We start from the raw sequence: 20272 nt of genomic DNA, 5'->3' as shown, positions 1-20272 counted from the left end.
CACTCAATATTTAGTCTGGAGAAGAGAAGACTGAGAAGGGACATAAGTTTTCAAGTACATAAAAGGTTGTTACAAGGAAGCAGGAGAAAAATTGTTCTTCTCAACCTCTGAGTATAGGACAAGAAGCAATGAGTTTAAATTGCAGCAAGGGCAGTTTAGGTTGGACATTAGGAAGTTTTTCCTAAACTGTCAGAGTGGTTAAGCACTGGAATAAATTGCCTAGGGAGGTTGTAGAATCTCCATCATTGGGGATTTTTAAGAGCAGGTTGGACAAACACCTGTCAGGGATGGTCTAGAGAATACTTAGTCCCGCTTTGAATGCATGGGACTGGACTCGATGACCTCTCAAGGTCCCTTCCAGTTCTATGATTGTACAAGCCCCCAGTCCCTCACTAGCTAAAGGCCTACATTTCAGATATTTGAGCACATTAGTGTTGCGGGTCCCATTGTGCAGGAGGGGCTAAGCGATTTCCAAATGGGGAAGGAAAAGTATTTTGAGACTAAGCCCTGATCTACATGACAACCTTATGTTGGTGTAACCACATCGCTCAGGGGTGTGAAAAATTATAGATTATACCAATTTAGCCCACACACTAGACAGCACTATGTTGACAGGAGGATTTCCCCTATCAACATAGCTACTGCCTCTCATTGGGGTGGATTAATTAAGTCGACAGGAGAGCTCTCTCCGTCAGCTTAGTGCAGCTCCACCAGAGAGCTGACAGTGGCCCAGCTGCATGCACTGTAAGCTCTCTAGTGGAGTCATAGCCCCAATCTGCACAGGGAGTAGACTGCAGATTCACAGCCTTTCCAAAGAAAGAGTAAAGAGAACCTCCAGCTAAATGGATGGGAAGTGGACAAAGACAGCTTCTGGGAAGCTGGGCATGAGAATTTCTAAGCAAACACATGCTGCCATCAGTAGGAAGCTACTGCATCCAGTTCCATGAACCAACTGGGACAGGGTATATGTAGGTGAAGACAAGTCTGATCCTTCAGACACTCATACCCGTGAGTAACATTATGCCCAATCTTCAGGTAGAACTATACACATGACTAATGGTACATTTGTATTGGCAGACTCAAGCTTTAATGTGCAAGGAATGATCTAACGTATGAACAAAAGCTGCATTTCCAAACAAAGCTTCTGCCAGCATGCTCTGCCATGCTGAGTATTCAATGCCTCCTCAGCTAAATGAGACTCTGGCTTGAATTGTTTGCGTTTTTTATGCAAAGAATTAAACAAATGTCAGAGGGGTGGATGGACCTTCTCATGGGCCTTAATAAGCCCAACATGATTTACTAACCAAGTCATTGTAATTCATAATGAATTACAGGTCTGCCAGGCCTCTGCTGTACTCACAAATGCAGCATGAGTGGAGGCCATGGCAGACCTCCACAGAAGCACATGGCTCAGCTTACAGGTGCAGTGGGAAGTGACTTGGTTCCCCTCCAACCAAACTGCCTCTCCTACTCTCATGGTTTGTATGCTGTGTGGATTCCAGGATGTCAAGGTGGATGAGGTAATATTTTTCATTGAATAGAAGGTGGTCCAATAAAAACTATTACCTCATTCACCTTGTCTCCTACTCCCCACAGGAATTGGGTACAAATGGCCAAATTCATTCCTAGCACAGCTCTATTAAAGTCCGAGCAGGGAGCCAGGCTTAAGGAGCCTTTCTCTCTTGTCTCCTCTTCCCCCTACTCCAGCCAGGAGTATTCCTCTCCTCTTGGTGTTATGCTGCTGGGGAAGTTTAGAGTTGCTTTCTGCGCTCCATCCACTTCAGGGCAAAATGATGAGCAAACACCTGAGCTAGACAATCCTGCCTGTGCTTTCTTTCCACCTCTTTGGCCTTCTGCTTTCCCTTCCCACCCCATTGCCCATCCCCATCTGCAAGTGAGAAGGCAGATCAGGTTTGCAGAAGTGGTTCTTCTTTTCTTAAGCACATCCACAACAGGCAGCCTATTGTCTATGGGCTGCTGTCAGGATTCCAAATGAGCAAACCCAACTGTCACCTGGAGCCTCCCCTCTTCGTCCTGCTGCAGCTGGGCCATCAATGCAGTCAAGGAGATCCACAAGGGGCACTTTGAGGGGCAGGGAAAGGAGCAACACATGGTTATTAACAAATAACCATGGAGACCAGTGGGGGGTGGTTTCTGAGAGATGCAAATGCATCTGGGATTTATCATTATTTGTGTAATGTCAAAGGTGTGCTTGTGCTTTACAGACAGGCATCTGGTCCTGGGACCAGGTCATGCAAACAGGAGGGGAGAGGTTTCTGGGGTGGGAGTACTACACTCCTTGGAATATGTTCCTGCGGATGCAGTTCTTCCATGTAAATGTCAGCATTACAGGTGGCTGCTAAGGTACATTGTTCACATTCTGGTGGGGCAGGGAGAGATGCCACCTCAGCCTGGTCCCTGACTCTTTCTTCTGGAGGAACGGTAGGAGAGGAGCTCTCATGATACACAATAACTAAGAGACGGAAAGAAGTTTCTCTTCAGTCTGCCTTCTCTGCAGCTGCAGCCAAGGACAGGTAATCTCAGCCTCCACACAGCACCTCGCTCCCTCTGCCCAGCAGGTAGGATGGGGATAGAGCTCTACCTGGACTTGCTCTCACCACCCTGCCGAGCCATCTACATCTTTGCCAAGAAAACAACATCCCCTTCACATTCAAACAAATGGAGGTGCTCAAAGGTGAGTGAGGGAGCTGAACCCCTTTGCTCCCCCTTGGGTTGTGTTTGCTTACCTTTCTTCCTTCCCAGGCAGGGCACTGAGCCCAGTTACCCCCAACAGACCTCAGGTTATGAAGCATCCCATCCCTTCCTGCTTTCAGCCTTTGTGAGTCAAGAACCTTCAAGAAGGAGATGAACAAAGCTAAGCTCAAACCCTGGAACCTTTTCTGGAGCAAGAGAATCTAGGAGGCAGATTCAGTTTTGGGGAGCAAAATGCCAGATGGGATTTAGCTGGGACTGTCATAGACGGGTAAGAATTAAGTTTCTGGCTACTGCTCTGGCATGACATTGCAGATGCCAACTCCGAATGCTGCTGGAGCTTGCCTCCTATCTGCTTTGCGGCTTCAAGGGTCCTAAGCCCCATGCTGTGGCTCTGTGCTCTGCTCCCCATCTCTGTTTCTTTTTGCTCTGCTTCCCCCTTCCCAGCCCCATGTACTTTCCACTTCCATTTCAACACCTGACAAGCCATATGGATGTTGCCCAGTATAAATGCATTGTGGCCAGGAACAGGTGGGTGATGGGTTTTATACAGGGTCTCCATCTTGTACTGCTGTCTTTTTCTGACTCAGTGGTGGTTGTGATATATTATGGGGGGAGGTTCTCATCTCGCTCCCCTCCCTAGGCAGTTTTTCTTCCTCACTGATTAGAGGAAATCTCTGCCTACTCTAATTGCCTTGAGTAGGGTTTTCAGCCCTTCTTTATGTTCTGGATAGTGACGCAGAAAACGTATATAATCTTTCCTTGTTTTCGCTCATTACACAATGGCTCCCCATTGTGGTGCCAGAGGGTCTCCCGATTTTCATTTCTAATCTGTGATCACAGATTCTGCATTTGGTAAGCATCTACCTGCATTTTACTGATCACATTCTGAGGTACCTGCTAGACCAAAAGAATTTAGGTTGTTTTTAGCTCTTCTTCCCTCTAGGCAGAACGTTGTCTCCTTAGGGCTAGAATCTTGGCCACAGGGATAAGCAACAACACATCTGGGGAACATTTTTAGCACATCCATGGAGCTTTCTAAAGTCAGTGGATAAACTAGGTACTGAGATACCAACGTTGATGGGGAAGTGAGTATAAAACCATACATAGAAACCATGATAATCTGAACCTCAGATGAACAGAAGTGTATCTGAAAGTTACATATGTCTTCAATATACACACATTATATCAGACATCTGACCTGCACATACAGATCTAAATGGTGAATTCTTCATGGCTGCATGAAGCATAAACCTTTCAGTGCTGAAGTCTGACTAGTCCACAGAAGTCCTGGAGCTCACATGCTGCTGGCCAACAGTGGGAAGCAGCCTTTGGGAAGCTGGCTGGTTTTCTGTGCTGGCCAGCTCCCTCTCGTTGAGGTCTGCACTCCACATGAAGAAAAGGAGGACTTGTGGCACCTTAGAGACTAACAAATTTATTTGAGCATAAGCTTTCGTGAGCTACAGCTCACTTCATCGGATGCATTCCACATGAAGAGCTGTCAAAGCTTTGTGAATCAGCTTCCCACAGTCCTCCAATGGCTACTGCTGTCTCCTGAGCCTTTTGCATAATCAATTTTACTGTATTCTTTTCTGTAATTTCAAGCCACTATAATGCTTTATATGAATGGAAAGTCTGTCAGTCTGCCCTGAAAATAGGCAGGCTTGGGATGTCCATTGGAAAGTTAATCAAAAGCATGGCCAGCTAAATGCAGACCTAACATAAGTAGATGTAATCCTCATTGACTCCCATGGGAGTTATGCTTGCTTCCACCAGGGCTGAACTGGTCTGAAACATGCCTGAATCCTCACACTCCTTCTTGAGCATTATTCATGTTTTGAATAGGGAAGCTTATGTCACAAGTGTGGCGGTTAATGCTGCTGCATGAGAGGTTACTCTATGTAGAAAAAAGGTGTGGGTTTATTTTTGATCAAGCTTTTGGTTTTGGTCTTCTACAGCTTGGTGTAATGGAGGGGGAGTGTGTTGCTTTGACTAAAGTCTCATTTCTCTCCAGCTTCTCCTCTGAGGCATTGTTACTCAGAGCCCCAAATGACTCCTCCCCAGGTGAGTAATGGGGCTGTCAACCAATTAGTGGGGAAAGGCTTATGATTCAGCAGTTCTGCCCAACAAACTTTGTCAGACAAGGGCTCCTAGGAACCAGCAGCAGGAAAGTTACTCTGTACACAAGCACGAGAGAGCTAGGAGGCTTAGCAGCAGTAATTTGGGATGTGAAGGAACTCTAAACCCAGATACTGAAAGAAAAGGGAGCAGGAAGTAAAAGGCTGTTTAAGCCTCACTGGGGCCTAATTGCAAAATCCTGGCAAGGCACTTGAGCAAGCACTGACACGGTATCCAATTCAGAATTCAGTACTGATTTGGGTGGTTTGTTGTTTAAGATTTAGCCCAACATCTTTGTGTATGTGTCCAAGGTATTTATAGTACTCGTGCGGGAATTCTGTGCCACTGTGCATGCACAGAATTTATGTCCCCCACAGATTTATTTGCTTCCCTGCAGAAAAATGACTTTCTGATGGGGAAGCAAAGGGAAGCCACAAGAGCGGTCATGAGAACCTCCCCAGCAGTATGTTTCAGGTGCCCAGGGCAGCCAGCAGAGAGGTCAAACACTGCAGGACAGGGGGCAGGACTTTGGAAGAGCTGGCTGGTGCCTCCTACCCTGTGCCAGGCTCAGCTGCTAGTCAGGATGAGACTTCCTCTTCCCCTGCATAGCATCCGGGGCTGGGTCAAACCCACCCCCAGATTTATCCCCCAGCTGCAGGAAGCTCTGCAAATTCTCCTACCCCTCGCTTCCTGCACCCATTGCTCCTCAGCTGCAGGGGGAGGGATCCCCGTACAGGGAGCTGCTCCTCCATCTGCCCAGCCCATGCATCCAAACCCCCTCATACCCAGACTCTCCTGTGAAGCCTCACCCCCTGCACTCAGAACCGCCCCCCACATGAGCCCCACTCCCCCGGCACCTGGACCACCCTGACGAGACACCCGTTTGAGGATCCCCATACCACTGAGCCCCAAACAGCTGCACCTGGATCCCTGCCCCACTCCCTCAGCATCTGGACTCCCCACTGAGTCCCTCACACCCAGACCTCCCTGCTGAGCTCTATCCCCCCCATATCCAGACCCCACCCTGCTGAGCCCCAACTACCTTCACCTGGAACCCCTCCCCCCCCGCCCCCCCCCCCGCAGAGTCCCATTACCTTTGCACCCAGAACCTCTCAACAAGCCCCTGTGCATCCAAGTTCCCCTGCATCCGGATCCCCCACTAAGCTGTCCACACCCAGATTGCATAACACATAACTGTCTCGACCCACACCTGGCTCCCCCTACACTAAGCCCCTTCACACTTGGATCCTGCCTTGCTGTGCCTGCCTGCCCATACCTGGTGCACCTGGCATGTAGGGGCAGGGCCCTGAGGTGTTTCTGGGGCAGGCCCTGTCCTTGCACTGTGTCAGGGTGGGTGCAGCCTCACTGCTGAGTCCGTGTCCCGGGGGGAGCTGCACAGTGGTCTCCCACCTCTGCGCAGCCAGTGGCCTGTGCTCCCCAATGCCATGCTAGAGCCTCCACATTTATTTGACAGATTTTGCAGAATTTTAAAATACTGTGTGCAGAATTTTTAATTTTCTGGTGCAGAATTTTTAATTTTTTGGCGCAGAATGCTCTTAGGAATATGGGGAGTCAGTCACTTGCCGATGTTGACTTCAGTGGGAGTTTTGCTGCCTTAATGATAGTGGAATAAGGACTTCCAGACTAAATCCCATTGAAGTCAATGGGAGATCTGACTGAGTAAGGTGTTCTCTATTTAGCTTGGTATGCCGCTTTTCCCATTCAGCCTCTTTATCCACGGATCAGAGTAGTTGATAATTAAAAGGATAGTGAATTTAGACCCAGAATGTAGGGTTTGTGTTAGGAGGGAAAATGCCTGCTTTTCTTGGAACATTGAACAGCCCTTCCCCCATCCACCCCGAAGCTAACACTTTTACAAAAGGTTTTCACTTGATTGGTGAGATTTGTATGAGAAATGCAATCCTTCCCCTGCAGCAGTAATGGGTGACACAGGTAATGATGCTTTTACTTAGATATGCTATTTTTCTCCTCTGGAAAAATGATGCAGGTCACCACCCTCAAGTCAAGTGACTAAATAAGTCAGAGAAGGCCGCTACCTGCCCAAGGGAGCTTAGCATGCCCTTTCAGGTGGATCTATAAGTTTTAACACCTCTTCAGTTCAAAAGACTTAAGGGCATCCTGACACCTTGTTTTCAATGCACATACTGCAGCATTCGGCTACTGCACAAAAACCAGAAAGTGAACTGGGCTAATTTATTTTCCCACTTCCAAGCTAAGTGAAATGCAGAACATCAACAAACAGTACCAGTGATGAAAATGTAAATTGGATTCCAGAATTCCATCCGTGTTCACGCTGATATTAACACAGGAAGAAAATGTTTGTTTTTTTATCTGGTTTTTAACCAGGCAAGTATGTCTAAAAGAAGCTGTTACTCTGTGGTTAGAGGAGCTCTTTCTTGTCCAGGAATAGCACCCCAGTGTTGCTGCCTGCCCAGCCGCAGGAGGCTTAGTTACTAAGCCCTGTGTGCTCAATGCACTAATTTCCCTTTGCTTTCAGCAGCCTGCATGCAGCATTTGGTCAAGTCTAAAGAAAATCGTCTGTGTGAGCCACATCACACTGGCTCACCCTCTCACAGCTTTGCCCTTCCTCTATGAATGACAGCCTACCCAAGGCAACTGGCTATCCTTTTCAGCATGGTCAATGTAAAATGGACCCTCTTATGCATCTATGTTGTGTGAGAGAATTCAGAGCTCACTGGTCTCACTCCCCTCTCTGTTACGTTTTGTTCTCTCCACCCATCCTCCAAATTCCTGACCTCTAACTTCTTTTTTTTTTTTTTTTTAATAAAGGATGAACCTCCCATCCCCAACACTGACAAACACCTTGCATCGCTTCTGCTCAGGTGTACACAGAGTATAGAAATCAGTCACAGCCATGATCATAATACATAAACCCATAATCCTGTCAAAGTAACTTGAAACCAGTGTTGGCATGAAATGCTTTCCCTGTAAACCTGAATGGCGCAATGCACAGCCCTGTGGCAGAATTCTCAGCACGGCTGTATTGTGTATGAAAGGCCATTGTGTGACACCAAGCCAATAAGGTGTCATTTCTCATTTATGACATCATGGCATCATGAGAGCTCCATGTAAGAGACTGAGAACCAGTTCCCAAGCTACTTTAAAAATGGAACAGCCTATTAAGAACACACAATTAGTGTCCTTTATGGGCCTGATAAATTATTAAAGCAGGTTGGAAGTTGGTACAGAGTCCCTTGCATGGAATTCTCCTGTTGCCCAGTGCCACAAAGGACACCCTCACTCCCCACTTGCTGGCTGCCTCCTGCAGTAGGTTCAGATGCCAGTGATAACTAACAGCCTAGCATATCGGATTTCACAGTGTATTTGCTGGTGTTTGTTACCTCGTGAACTTTTAGACTGTTGGGCTGTGCAACATGGAAGCAGTTTCCCTTTAACCTAACACAGCGATAAAGCTACTGTGCAGGATGCCCACACTGATTCCCACATACAGAATCCCCACCTTCGGGTACAGGGATCTTTTGTCTCATTAACATGGACAACAACTATAGCCTCATGGAGATATATCTATACAGCAATTAGACACCCACAGATGGCCTGTGCCAGCTGATTTGGGCTAATGGGGCTCGGGCTAAGGGTTTAATTGTGCATAGATGTTCGGGCTTGGGCTGGAGCCCGGGCTCTAGAACCTGAGCCCTAACATCCACACCGCAATTAAACAGCCTCTCACCCCGAGTCCTGCGAACATGAATCAGCTGGTACTGGCTCAGTGCTGGTGTCTAATTGTACCATAGACACACTGTAATGGGGTAGTCACCCCGCTCTGGCCCTGAAGGAGTTAAAGCAGCCCTGGAGAGGGCTGCAGCTGGGGAAAAGGACTGAAAGAAGCAAACCTAGGCTGACTGGGGGAAGTGGCCATAGCTGGGTCCACGCCCCAACCGGCCCTATAAGAGGGCTGTGGGCCAGACGCAGGAGAGTTTCACTCTAGCCCTAGAGTGAGAAGGGCTAGCTGCCTGAGAGCAGGTACCTGAAGTGGAACAGTGCTGGGAAAGGGCAAAGGGAGCTGGGGAGCTCCAGCCTGGTAAACCTCCAGGCTGCAGGCCTTGGTAAAGGCCCAGAAAGGTACTGGGGCTGCAGAGGGGCAGGCTGGGAATAGGCAAAGGCAGCAGGTCCTAACCCCTTGCCAATGATGAGTGTCCATTACAGACTGCAGTCTGCCCCAGTGAGCGGGGGCTAGATGATGACTGGCAGTAGCCACTGAGGCAAGGTGGGTTTAGAGGGTTGGGGGTTCCCCTAGGAGGGGAGACCCAGAGTGTGGGAGCACTGGCAGGGGGCAGCACCCCAAGGTAAAGGGCACCGGGGTCTGGGAGGGACACGGGGCCAGCGGCAGGTGAGACACTGCCCTGCAGAGGGTGCTCCGTAAGCTGGAAAAGAGCTAATTCCCTAGACTAGCAGGAGGCGCCACACCGGTGAGTCCTCACCTCGCTACACATACCTATGAAGACAATTCCCAATAGCCTGCCCCATCTGCTACAGGATCCAAAAACCAAACCTAACTTTGCCAAGAGCTCACTCTGTTAACAGAGCTGTGTATACCATGACCACTGGCAATCAGAACCCATCCAAGTACACAAGGCCAAGTGCATCCATGGAGCAACTCCTTGGATGTCAGTAAACTAGGAATGAATTTGCTTCAGCATTTCCATACTGTAAATATTGGAGATAACGAACCTCCTCTTTGTACTTTGCCTTCTGGCCTGTTCCCCCCACCCCCTTTTTGTTTGGAATGTCACCTGAATTTTATTTAACTTAGTGAATATGGAGAGCTAGTGAAAGGTGCCACACTGAGAGCCCCAAAAGCAACCCACTCTGCTCAGAACAGGGACAGCAGCAACACCGCAGACCTCACCACTCTGCCTCTGTGCTAACAAGGTCACCTCCAGGGATTATAGGGGATTTCAGTTTCCATGGCCATTCAGCCCTTGGCCTCCCACAGAGGGTGCCAATGATAGTGGTGATTATTGTAATGTAAGGAATTCTGCACTAAGAACGAGAATAAGGAATCTTGGTCAATGAACAGCCATCCGATGATAACTATCAGCCATTACTGACCTGAGCCAGATGTGAAACAGAGACCTTCATGTCCCACTAAGTAGAAATACAAAATAAACAAACAGATGGGCTGTCTGTGCCCAGGTGACCATCCAGGAACTCAGAACATTGACTCTCCCTGCCAATAATTTAAACGGGCATGTTTCAGTTTCTTTAAAGATAAACCGCAAAACAAGAGCAACAGAAAGGATTGTGGCCTTTACTGGTTCTTTATGATGTACAAAGACAGCCTCAGAAACTTTATCCTCCCTACAAACAGAAGGCGTATGTTTTTTCTCCTTATTTTTTACCTTACCAGCAGGGCCGGTGTAACCACTAGGTGTTCGCCTAGGGCACCAAGATTTGGGGGCGCCAAAAGAGGCTCCGGCGGGATGAGCGGTGACGAGCTTGCAGGTGGGAGGTGGCTGGGTGGAGGGAGGAGGGCTGAGCTTGGTGTCACCCCCCCATGCTGATCGCTCTCCCCCGCCTCTCCCCTTGCAGATGCCATCCCGTGCCCAGCCCCAGCTCCCCTAGACCCGAGGAGGTGAGGCGGGCGGCGGGGCGGGAGGGCTGGGCACCCGGGCTGTGGGGGCGGAGTGAGGGGGAAGGCTCGGGCTGCCGGGAAGGGGGCTCCATGTGCTTCCTGGGAAGCTCTGCCCTGTGCGGGGAGGCAGGGGCATGCTGGTGCTGGGGGCTCAGGGTGGGGGGGACCCTATGTGCCAGCTCTGGGGGGACGGGCAGCATGGCATGGCTGGCCGGGCTGGGGGGGAGGTGTGGGGGGGGGGATGTATGCCAAGCTCTGGAGTGGGGGGCAGGATCCCGTGGGATGGCCAGGCTGAGGCGTGGGTGAGCTGGGCCAGAGAGGGCTGCGTGCCACACTCTGGAGACGGTAGCAGGACTCAGCCATGGGCCGGGCAGGGCTGGGGGAGGCGTGCTGTGTGCCAGGGGGGTGCTGTGTGCTGGGGGGAGAACGTGGAGGGGGGGTGCTGTGTGCCGAGCAGAGCTTGGGCGGGGAGAAGGCGGAGGGGGGATGCTGTGTGCCGGGGGTGGGAGAAGGCGGAGGGGAGTCGAGGGGGGCTGCGTGTCTGGCTGAACGCTGTGAAGGGGGGGCTGTGTGCCTGGCTGGGGGGGCTCTTTGTGTGCTGGGCTAGGTTTTGAGGGGGAAGTGGGGGATCAGCAGGGGGTGCAAGGTGGAAGTTTCGCCTAGGGCGCAAAATATCCTTGCACCGGCCCTGCTTACCAGACCCTCATTCTCTCTGTAGCTCTAGGAGGGCCTAGCAAGATCTGTGGCGGGTCTAGCCACTAATGTCACATGAGGCTGCAACTTATGCAACCAGTTTTCCCTTCCCCACTCAGTCTACCACCTAATCAGCATCTAGAGGGCAGGTAGAAGTTACAGCTCAGGTTACCATTTCATGTGTCATCCCTATTTGGGCCCCCAGGTTCTTGCCAAGGTACTCCAGCAAAGCCAGAAAAGTGAGAATCCAAGATTTCTCGTGTAATATGAAGTGAGGGCAGGGAGAAAGGGTGGAACAGTTAAAACCAAAATCAAACTCTGAGATATATTTTCTAGATCATTCCGAAGTAAAGTGCAAACCCCACTTTTATGCTTTGCTGTGCTGGTCCCGTTTCCAAAGAAGCTGAAGACCTGATTAGATAACAAACTCTGTTAACATCTGCCAGTTGGAACAGCATGGTTGTGGAATTTAACTCTCCTATGAGAGAGGGAAGAATAAACTATTTCACGAGGTCTCCTGAAAGGGATGCACTAATATCAGCGTCCTCAAGCCAGCAGCAGTGCAGGGAAATGCTGTGTAAGCTTCCCTCTCCATAACTAGGTCAATGCTCATCCACTCTGACCTCCAGTCTCTCTGCTATTCCAGAGCCGCAGAACCCTTGTTTGCAGATGAATCATTTTCTGTGACTGTTTATGCAGCAACAAGCTGACTGCTGTGTCATTGACATCCATGTCGTACTCTTCCTAGTCAGGGCTCTGGAAACTTCCTCAGCCACTCCTCTCCCGGGGGAGCAGATTCTGCTGACAGCATCTTCTTTTCATGTGAGCGCTCAATGTCCTCCGCTGTTCAGAGCCTAGCAAACTGGAGCAGAGACTTTGCTCCCATAGCTGGGCTGTCAACAGTTGATATTCATCCACTGCAGTGATCTCTATTGACCCACAATCTTCAAGCTCCTTTCCTTATTCCGTCCTAGCTGGTGTTGGTCTCCTTCATGAGCTGCAAGAAAATGGTTTAGCTTTGACTTTCCCTGTGAGAAGAGTGGGGGGTTAGTGACCATCTGACGCATTATAATGCTCTGTGCACAAATGTGTTTCTTCCAGGCCATGCCTATTTCCTTCACAAATATGAAAATATATTTAAGATGTTCAGTTGCCTTTATTCAAATCTCCCTCTTCTTTCCCTGCCTCTAAGACCTTGACACACTCACTTTCTACTGCATAGTGAACATTTGTGAGTAACACTTCAGCAAGTTGCACAACTGCCATTCCCAGTGACAGAGATCAGTGGTTGAATCCTCTTGCAACAGCAAATCCCCTGCTCCAGGTGACTGTCAGATCTGGGCAAGGTCTTTTGTCTCTCTCCAATATAGTCCCTTTTTCAAACAAATACATGATATGGGAAAAACTCTAGTTGTATATCACAAAGGTTCCTATAAGCATCATAAAATGATGGCAGGACATCCTTGTGGGCAGAGTCCAGTCCGAGCTGGGTGCTCCTTTCACTTTAGCTTCCATTGGTCCAGCTACCAGTCTCATAACTGGTGAGTTTTTTCTCACTGTATCCAGGGCAACAGCACAGCGACGGATTTGGCAAGGTGAATGTCCTAAGGAAAGTGCCAGCACTGAAGGATGGAGATTTCACCTTAGCAGAAAGGTAAGAATTCCATAGAGGTACACCCTTCTCTTTCTTGTCCCATTATTCATCATTTTAACCCTTCTGAGGCTGCACATCTGTCTGCTGCAATCCATTGTAGGATGATGGTTTTGGCCTGAAGCAGGCAAGGAAAAGTGGATGATAAGAGTTCTCTGTTGTTTTGAGATTGCTCTTCTCAGTGCCACTGGCAATCTGGCTGAATGTTCCATGGGGACCCAGCTTGGAATCTCATCAAGGCCTGTCTGTCTGTTTGGAGAGTGATGCAGTCTTTAGAATAAAGTTATCTCTGTTTTTCCCCGCAAGTGGAACCATTAGGAATGTGATGCCATAGGTGGATTTCTTGCAATATACTGGCCTTGGTGCTCCACTTGTTCCTCAATTCAAGAGCACTTTTCCTGCTTCCTGTCACCCTTCTTCCCTAAGTCTCTGTCCCCAGAATTCCAATCTTTCTTGTCTCCCATCATCCCAGCAGAATTACATGAATAAATGTAGCTCAGGTGTTTAAAGCAAATATAGCTCACTGGAGGGGAATAACAAACTCAGAACTCTCAAATTCTTTATTCTGTCCTCCTGTTTCCCCACTTCAATTTTTTTATCTCCATTAACTTTCCCTTTTTCCTGGCTGTCCCCTTCTACCACTCTCCATTCCTATGCTTTATAATGCAAGTAACATGAAGAAATGAAGAGGAAAGGGATGCAGATGAAAACTTTCTTTCACCTTAACTCACCTGCCTATCTTCTTCTCTTTATACTCGGACAGCCCTGCAATTCTTGCCTACCTGAGTCAGAAGTATAAAACCCCTGACCACTGGTACCCATTGGATATGAAGAAACGAGCCTGGGTAGATGAATACCTGGCCTGGCAACATTCTGCCATCCCGCCAAGTGTTTTAAAGATTTTCTGGCTCAAGGTAAGAGATTTAAATATCCAAAGCTGGACCTCGTGTGAGTCAGCAGCTGCTGAATTTCCCATGGTGGAGAATTGTGCTCCAGAACCTAGTGCTATCTACCTTTGGTACTTTCTATGGCCCCTGTGACAGATACTGCAACCACATCCAGTATCTTTGGGGGAACATATTGTTGTAAGTTTGTGTGCTACTGTGGCCAGGGATTGTATGCAATTCCAGGGGGAAGGGTTACCACAGCTCCTCTAGGAATCAGAAACATGCGGGAGAGTGAAAAAAGTGAATCGCTGAGATTGTAAACACCTCCAGAGAGGCACTACCCCGGGGAAGCGCACATCTACTGGTCCAAACTGGATTTTCCAGAGACTAACAGACATAAAGAGAGGGCTTTTGGCATAAAAAGGCTGTGGTTAAACTGACTCAGGGCCTTCATTCTGATCCAGAATATGGACAGGACCTTCTGTCCAAGGACCTAGACCTTTACAAAAGGGTTGGAAAGACTACGGCCTACTAAGTGACTGATTGGTGACCTCTGGTAAGTTCTGAGCACATGTATAGGAACTTTTGTTTTATATATGTTTTCTCTGTAATGATTTTACCTTAAGAATAAATGTGCTTGCTTAGAAAGAGCTGTGTAATAACTCGTAACTGCTGGCAGCACATTGGTCATAGCCCTGAGAGAGAAAGCAAAGCACAGGCACTGGCCTTTAGGTAGATTGGTTTGCTGGGGAAATCACAGCATAAGACAGGTAGCTGTGCAGCCTTAAAACCCTGGTCCAGAGGCAACGAGACACAGGTTTCTGAGCAAGAGAGGAGATGGTGAGAGCCGGAAACCTTACGTGTGTGCCCTTGAGGGACAACGGTGGGGGGAATACAGGTGCAGTTTCCCTGAAACTGTGACAACCCCCATTACTGTAGTATCTGAGCACTTCCCAGTCTTTCATGTATTCATCCTCCCAACCCCCTATGAAGTAGAACAGTGCTGTTATCCCCATTTTACAGATGTGGAACTGAGGCACAGAGAGACCTGTGCAAGTGATTCAGGAAGTCTGTGTCAGAGCAGGGCACTGAACCCAGGCCTACCGAAGCACACAGGTTAGTGCCCTAATCACTAGACCAGCCTTCCTATCCTATTCTTTGACCATAGTTCCCCTTCTCCTCCCCTGCAGCCCTGCCAGTTCCAATACCTGCAAATAAGCAGATCTTGAGAGAGTTCCACCATCTTGGGCAGAAATCATATGCTGTCAGCCCCCTAAGGCTGTGAATTATTGAGAATTTTTATTCTGCTTTCTCCTTTGGGCATTACTTCCCTAACTGTAAACATTTTGGAGGACAAGTGATCATCTTCTAATTTAAGATGAAGGACTTGATCCCTGTATGAGTCTAGACTTCCCGTCTGTGTATTATCCACACAAACAGCACCACTGCTGTTCGTTAGTGTGGCACTGGCTGCAGCATGATGATCACTGAGCTTACCTTTTTTACAATTACTAAACAGGATCAAGTGTGTCTAGATGTATGAAGGCTAAGTCTATACCCTCTTCCCCACACAGGTGGTGTTTCCTTTATACATGGACCAGACAGCTCCTGAAGAGAAGCTGCAGGAAACTTTAGAGTACCTGGCCATTCCCCTGAAGCAGTTAGAGGAGAAGTTCCTGCAGGACAAACCCTTCCTTGTAGGCAACAAGATTTTTCTGGCAGACCTGGTGGTAGTTACGGAGCTCATGCAGGTAAGGGCTGGAGAAGAATGAGGAAAGCAGCGCTGTCTGAATTGCTTGGCCACTGGACAGCATGCTGTACCACTTCCAGATGCGTGTGCTCTGTACCCTATCAGCACAGGATAGAGATGGGGAGCAAAGTATGTGCAAGGAGGTCAGACACCTAGTGAAGCAGGTGCATGCTGAGCACAGACTGAATGAGGTTCTCACAGTTGTTTCTCTTCCCATTTGCCTGACCCACCCCCCTCAGGATTTCATCCATAGTTGCAGCTTCTTAATTCTCCTAATGCAAGATCCAAAAGGTAATATCATTTTCCTAAGGGAGAAAAAATGCTCAGGAATGCCCTGGCATGGGGACAGAGGGAGAGGGATCCCATGTGACTATTTTCTCCACAAGGCAATGGCTTCCCTGTACGTTGCCTACAAAACACTAACCAGAAACTTCTCCAGCAGCTCAGATTTCTGGATGGGTCATTTCTAAATATCAAATGGATCGCACTTAGGATAGGTCAGACGCTCACTTCCAGGCTGGCAGTGACATCCTCCCATTCTCCCCCTCTGGCTGACACAAGTAGCAGCGCTGACTGTCTCTGTCACTGTGATGTGGACAAGCTCAGTCATACCATCTGCAGGTCGAAAGTGGGAAAAACACTGGTGTCTGAATTTGTTAATCTTGGAAAAGATGCATGTTACTTTTAAATAAACATTTATTATATTTTCAGTATGCCCCCCTGCCTATGGTGAGCAGATGAATCACAGTGCCTGAAAATCCAGCCCAGACTACTCGACTTGTAGCACTATGGCGGAACATAGTTCCAGTCCCCTTTGATCATAAAGCAGCTGTCATTAACCTTGGGGGGATGGGCAGACATTCAGAGGTGTCCGTTCCTGCTGGGCTGTTTGCCTGTGGCTGAACAGAAATCTTCCCCGCTGTTAGCCACGCAGTGGGGGGAGGGGTGAAGCCATCATCCCAGAGAATTGGGTGTGTGTGTGGGGGTGTGTGTGGGGAGTTAGTTGGGTTTCTGCTGCACGTGAATTCAGAAACCGCAGCCCCTCCTTTTAAATTGCCAACCCATTTTTAATGGCCAACCCAATGGCTACTTCGTATGGGAAATGAGGGCGCTGCTGTTTGAAACCATTCCCACATGTTAGGAAGGTTAAAGAAGCCAAAAGAATGTGGCTTACCATGGCTGCCTGCAAGCCGAATTCTGCTGCCCGGCCCTGCATGAGTGATCTCTCTCACCAAACCGGCATACCCTCAATAAGAGGCAAAATGCGACCTTGTAATGAAAGCACATGTTCTATATAATGTTAACAGTGAGGTTTACCGTGAAAAAGTGCATCCATTGTTCTATAAAATGTGTCTTTTTAACTACCACTCTCCCTTTTTTCCCCTCCACCAGCTGCATATGTTTCTCCTTCCCAGAGGCTAGTGAAGATTAGAAGGCGAAAAAAATGCACTTGTGATGAAATGTTCTCTGACTTCATCCTGTCCTCCCACACTGACAGAGCACAGCAAAATATGTGGAGGCAGATAATCTCAGAGTGCAAGAAAACACAATATGACCGCGAGGAGAGGTGGCGGGCTGAAGATGGTAGGTGGCGTCAGCTTGCTGAAAGAAGGCAGGAGTCAGTGCTCAGGCTGCTGGAGGATCAAACTCATATGCTCCAGCGTATGGCTGAGCTGCAGGAAAGGCAGCAGGAGCACAGACCACCGCTACAGCCCCTGTGTAACCAACCGCCCTCCTCCCCAAGTTCCATAGCCTCCTCACCCAGATGCCCAAGAACGCCGTGGGGGTGCCTCTGGCCACCCTGCCACTCCACCCCAGAGGATTGCCCAAGCAACAGAAGGCTGGCATTCAATAAGTTTTAAAGTTTTAAAGTGCTGTGTGGCCTTTTCCTTCCTTCCTCCACCACCCCATCCGGTGCTTCCATCCTCCACCACCCCTCCCAGGCTACCTTGGCAGTTATCCCCCTATTTGTGTGATGAATAAATAAAGAATGCATGAATGTGAAGCAACAATGACTTTATTGCCTCTGCAAGCGGTGAGCGAAGGGGGGAGGGGAGGGTGCTTAGCTTACAGGAAAGTAGAGTCAAACCGGGTGGGGAAGGGGTGATCGTTTCCACCAAGGAGAAACAAACAGAACTTTCACACCATAGGCTGGCCATTCCTGAAACTGGTTTTCAAAGCTTCTCTGACATGCACTGCGCCCTCCTGTACTCTTCTAACTGCCCTAGTGTCTGGCTGCACGTAATCAGCGGCCAGGCAATTTGCCTCAACCTCCCACCCCGCCCTAAACGTCTCCCCCTTACTCTCACAGATATTGTGGAGCTCACAGCAAGAGGTAATAACAATGGGAATATTGGTTTCGCTGAGGTCTAACCAAGTCAGTAAACTGCGCCAGCGTGCTTTTAAACATCCAAATGCACATTCTACCACCATTCTGCACTTGCTAAACCTATAGTTGAACAGCTCCTGACTAATGTCCAGGGTGCCTGTGTATGGCTTCATGAGCCATACGTTAAGGGGTAGGTTGGGTCCCCAAGGATAACTATAGGCATTTCGTCATCCCCAATGGTTATTTTCTGGTCTGGAAAGTAAGTCCCTTGCTGCAGCTGTTGAAACAGACCAGAGTTCCTGAAGATGCGAGCGTCATGTACCTTTCCCGGCCATCCCACGTTGATGTTGGTGAAACGTCCCTTGTGATCCACCAGTGCTTGCAGCACTATTGAAAAGTACCCCTTGCGGTTTATGTACTCACTGCGTTGGTGCTCCGGTGCCAAGACAGGGATATGGGTTCCATCTATGGCCCCACCACAGTTAGGGAATCCCATTGCAGCAAAACCATCCACTATGACCTGCACATTTCCCAGAGTCACTATCCTTGATATCAGCAGCTCAGTGATTGCATTGGCTACTTGCATCACAGCAGCCCCCACTGTAGATTTGCCCACTCCAAATTGATTCCCGACTGACTGGTAGCTGTCTGGCGTTGCAAGCTTCCACAGGGCTATCGCCACTCACTTCTCAACTGTGAGGGCTGCTCTCATCTTGGTATTCTTGCGCTTCAGGGCAGGGGAAAGCAAGTCACAAAGTTCCATGAAAGTGCCCTTACGCATGCGAAAGTTTCGCAGCCACTGGGAATCGTCCCAGACCTGCAACACTATGCGGTCCCACCACTCTTTGCGTGTTTCCCGGGCCCAGAATTGTCATTCCACGCCATGAACCTGCCCAACTGACACCATGATGTGCACATTGCAGGGGCCCGTACTTTGTGAGAAGTCTATGTCCATGTCCTCGTCACTCTTGTCACCACGCTGCAGTCGCCTCCTCCTCGCCTGGTTTCGCTTTTCTTGCAGGTTATGGTTCTGCATATCCTGCTGGATAACGCGTGCAGTGTTTATAGTGCTCATAATTGCCGCGGTGATCTGAGCGGGCTCCACGTTCCCAGTGCTATGGCGTCTGTGCTGAAAAAAGGCAGCAAACAATTGTCTGCCGTTGCTCTGATGGGGGGAGGGGCGACTGACAACATGGCTTACAGGGTTGGCTTACAGGGAATTAAAATCAACAAAGGGGGTGACTTTGCATCAAGGAGAAACAGAATGGCCCCCTCAAGGATAGAACTCAAAACCCTGAGTTTAGCAGGCCATTGATTTCACGGAGGGAGGCAGGGAAGGAGGAAGGGAGGAGAAAATGAATACAAAACAAATCTGGTCTATTTCTTGTTTTGATCCACTTCATCTATCTTTATACATCTTGCTGGCAGCCGATGGTGCAGTACAACTGCTGGCCATCGTCATCTCCTGGGTGCTCGGCAGAAGATGGTGCAGTATGACTGCTGGCCGTCATCGTCTCCTGGCTGCTCATTAGAAGACGGTGCAGTAGGACTGCCGGCAGGACTGAATCGCCATGAGATGAAACTTAAAAGGGAAATGACCTGGCTGAGTCACTCCCATGTTTGCCCAGGCACCTCTGACCGACCTCTCTGAGGTCGGCTAAAAGAGCACCCTGGAGTACAGCGACAATGGCTACCAGTCATACTGCACTGTCTGCTGCCAAAAGGCAATGAGCTGCTGCTGTGTAGCAATGCAGTACCGCGTCTGCCAGCACCCAGGAGACATACAGTGATGGTGAGCTGAGCGGGCTCCTTGCTTGCCATGGTATGGCATCTGCACTGGAAAACCCAGGAAAAAAGGCGTGAAACGACTGTCTGCCATTGCTTTCATGGAGGGATGGAGGGAAGGGAGTGCCTGACGATATGTACCCAGAACCACCCTCGACAATGTTTTTGCCCCATCAGGCATGGGGATTTCTACCCAGAATTCCAATGGGCAGCGGAGACTGCGGGAACTATGGGATAGCTACCCACAGTGCAACGCTCCGGAAGTCGACGGTTGCCTCGGTACTGTGGACGCACTCCGCCAACTAAATGCTGACTAAATGCACTTAGAGCATTTGTGTGGGGACACACACAATCGACTGTATAAAAATGCTTTCTACAAAACCGACTCCTATAAATTCGACCTAATTTCATAGTGTAGACATAGCCTCAGTTGCAGACAGCCACTTGGATGGAAACTTTCCAGAGCTCTGATGCCGCCACTGACTCCTTGGGCAGCATGGCCTCACAAAGCTACAAATCGGTCTGGGATCTCACCCCTAAACACCAGGGGCCTTTGACAATGGATTTCTCAGGTCCCAAAGGCCAGTCCTAGACAACGGTAGAGGGGAAATGTATCTATCTTATGTACTTATATATCCCCCATTACTGTAGTATCTGAGTGCCTAACAATTGTTAATGATAGGGAAGTATTATTATCCCCGTTTTATAGATG

At 49.0% G+C, this 20272-nt stretch overlaps 1 protein-coding gene across 1 annotated transcript; it reads left to right on the top strand.

Moving 5' to 3' along the window:
• The first annotated feature begins 2584 nt into the window (after positions 1-2584).
• Positions 2585-15517, top strand: LOC114020372 (glutathione S-transferase theta-1-like). The gene is given in 5 exon segments (XM_037878767.2): positions 2585-2651; positions 2654-2695; positions 12725-12812; positions 13573-13723; positions 15271-15517. Coding segments are annotated over 5 exon segments (546 nt in total). The 3' UTR covers positions 15469-15517.
• Positions 15518-20272: the final 4755 nt, after the last annotated feature.

The sequence above is a fragment of the Chelonia mydas genome, chromosome 15 (assembly GCF_015237465.2).
Source record: "Chelonia mydas isolate rCheMyd1 chromosome 15, rCheMyd1.pri.v2, whole genome shotgun sequence".
Lineage (NCBI taxonomy): Eukaryota > Metazoa > Chordata > Testudines > Cheloniidae > Chelonia > Chelonia mydas.
Note: the sequence above shows the minus strand (reverse complement) of the source record. Positions and strands in the feature narration are given on the sequence as shown.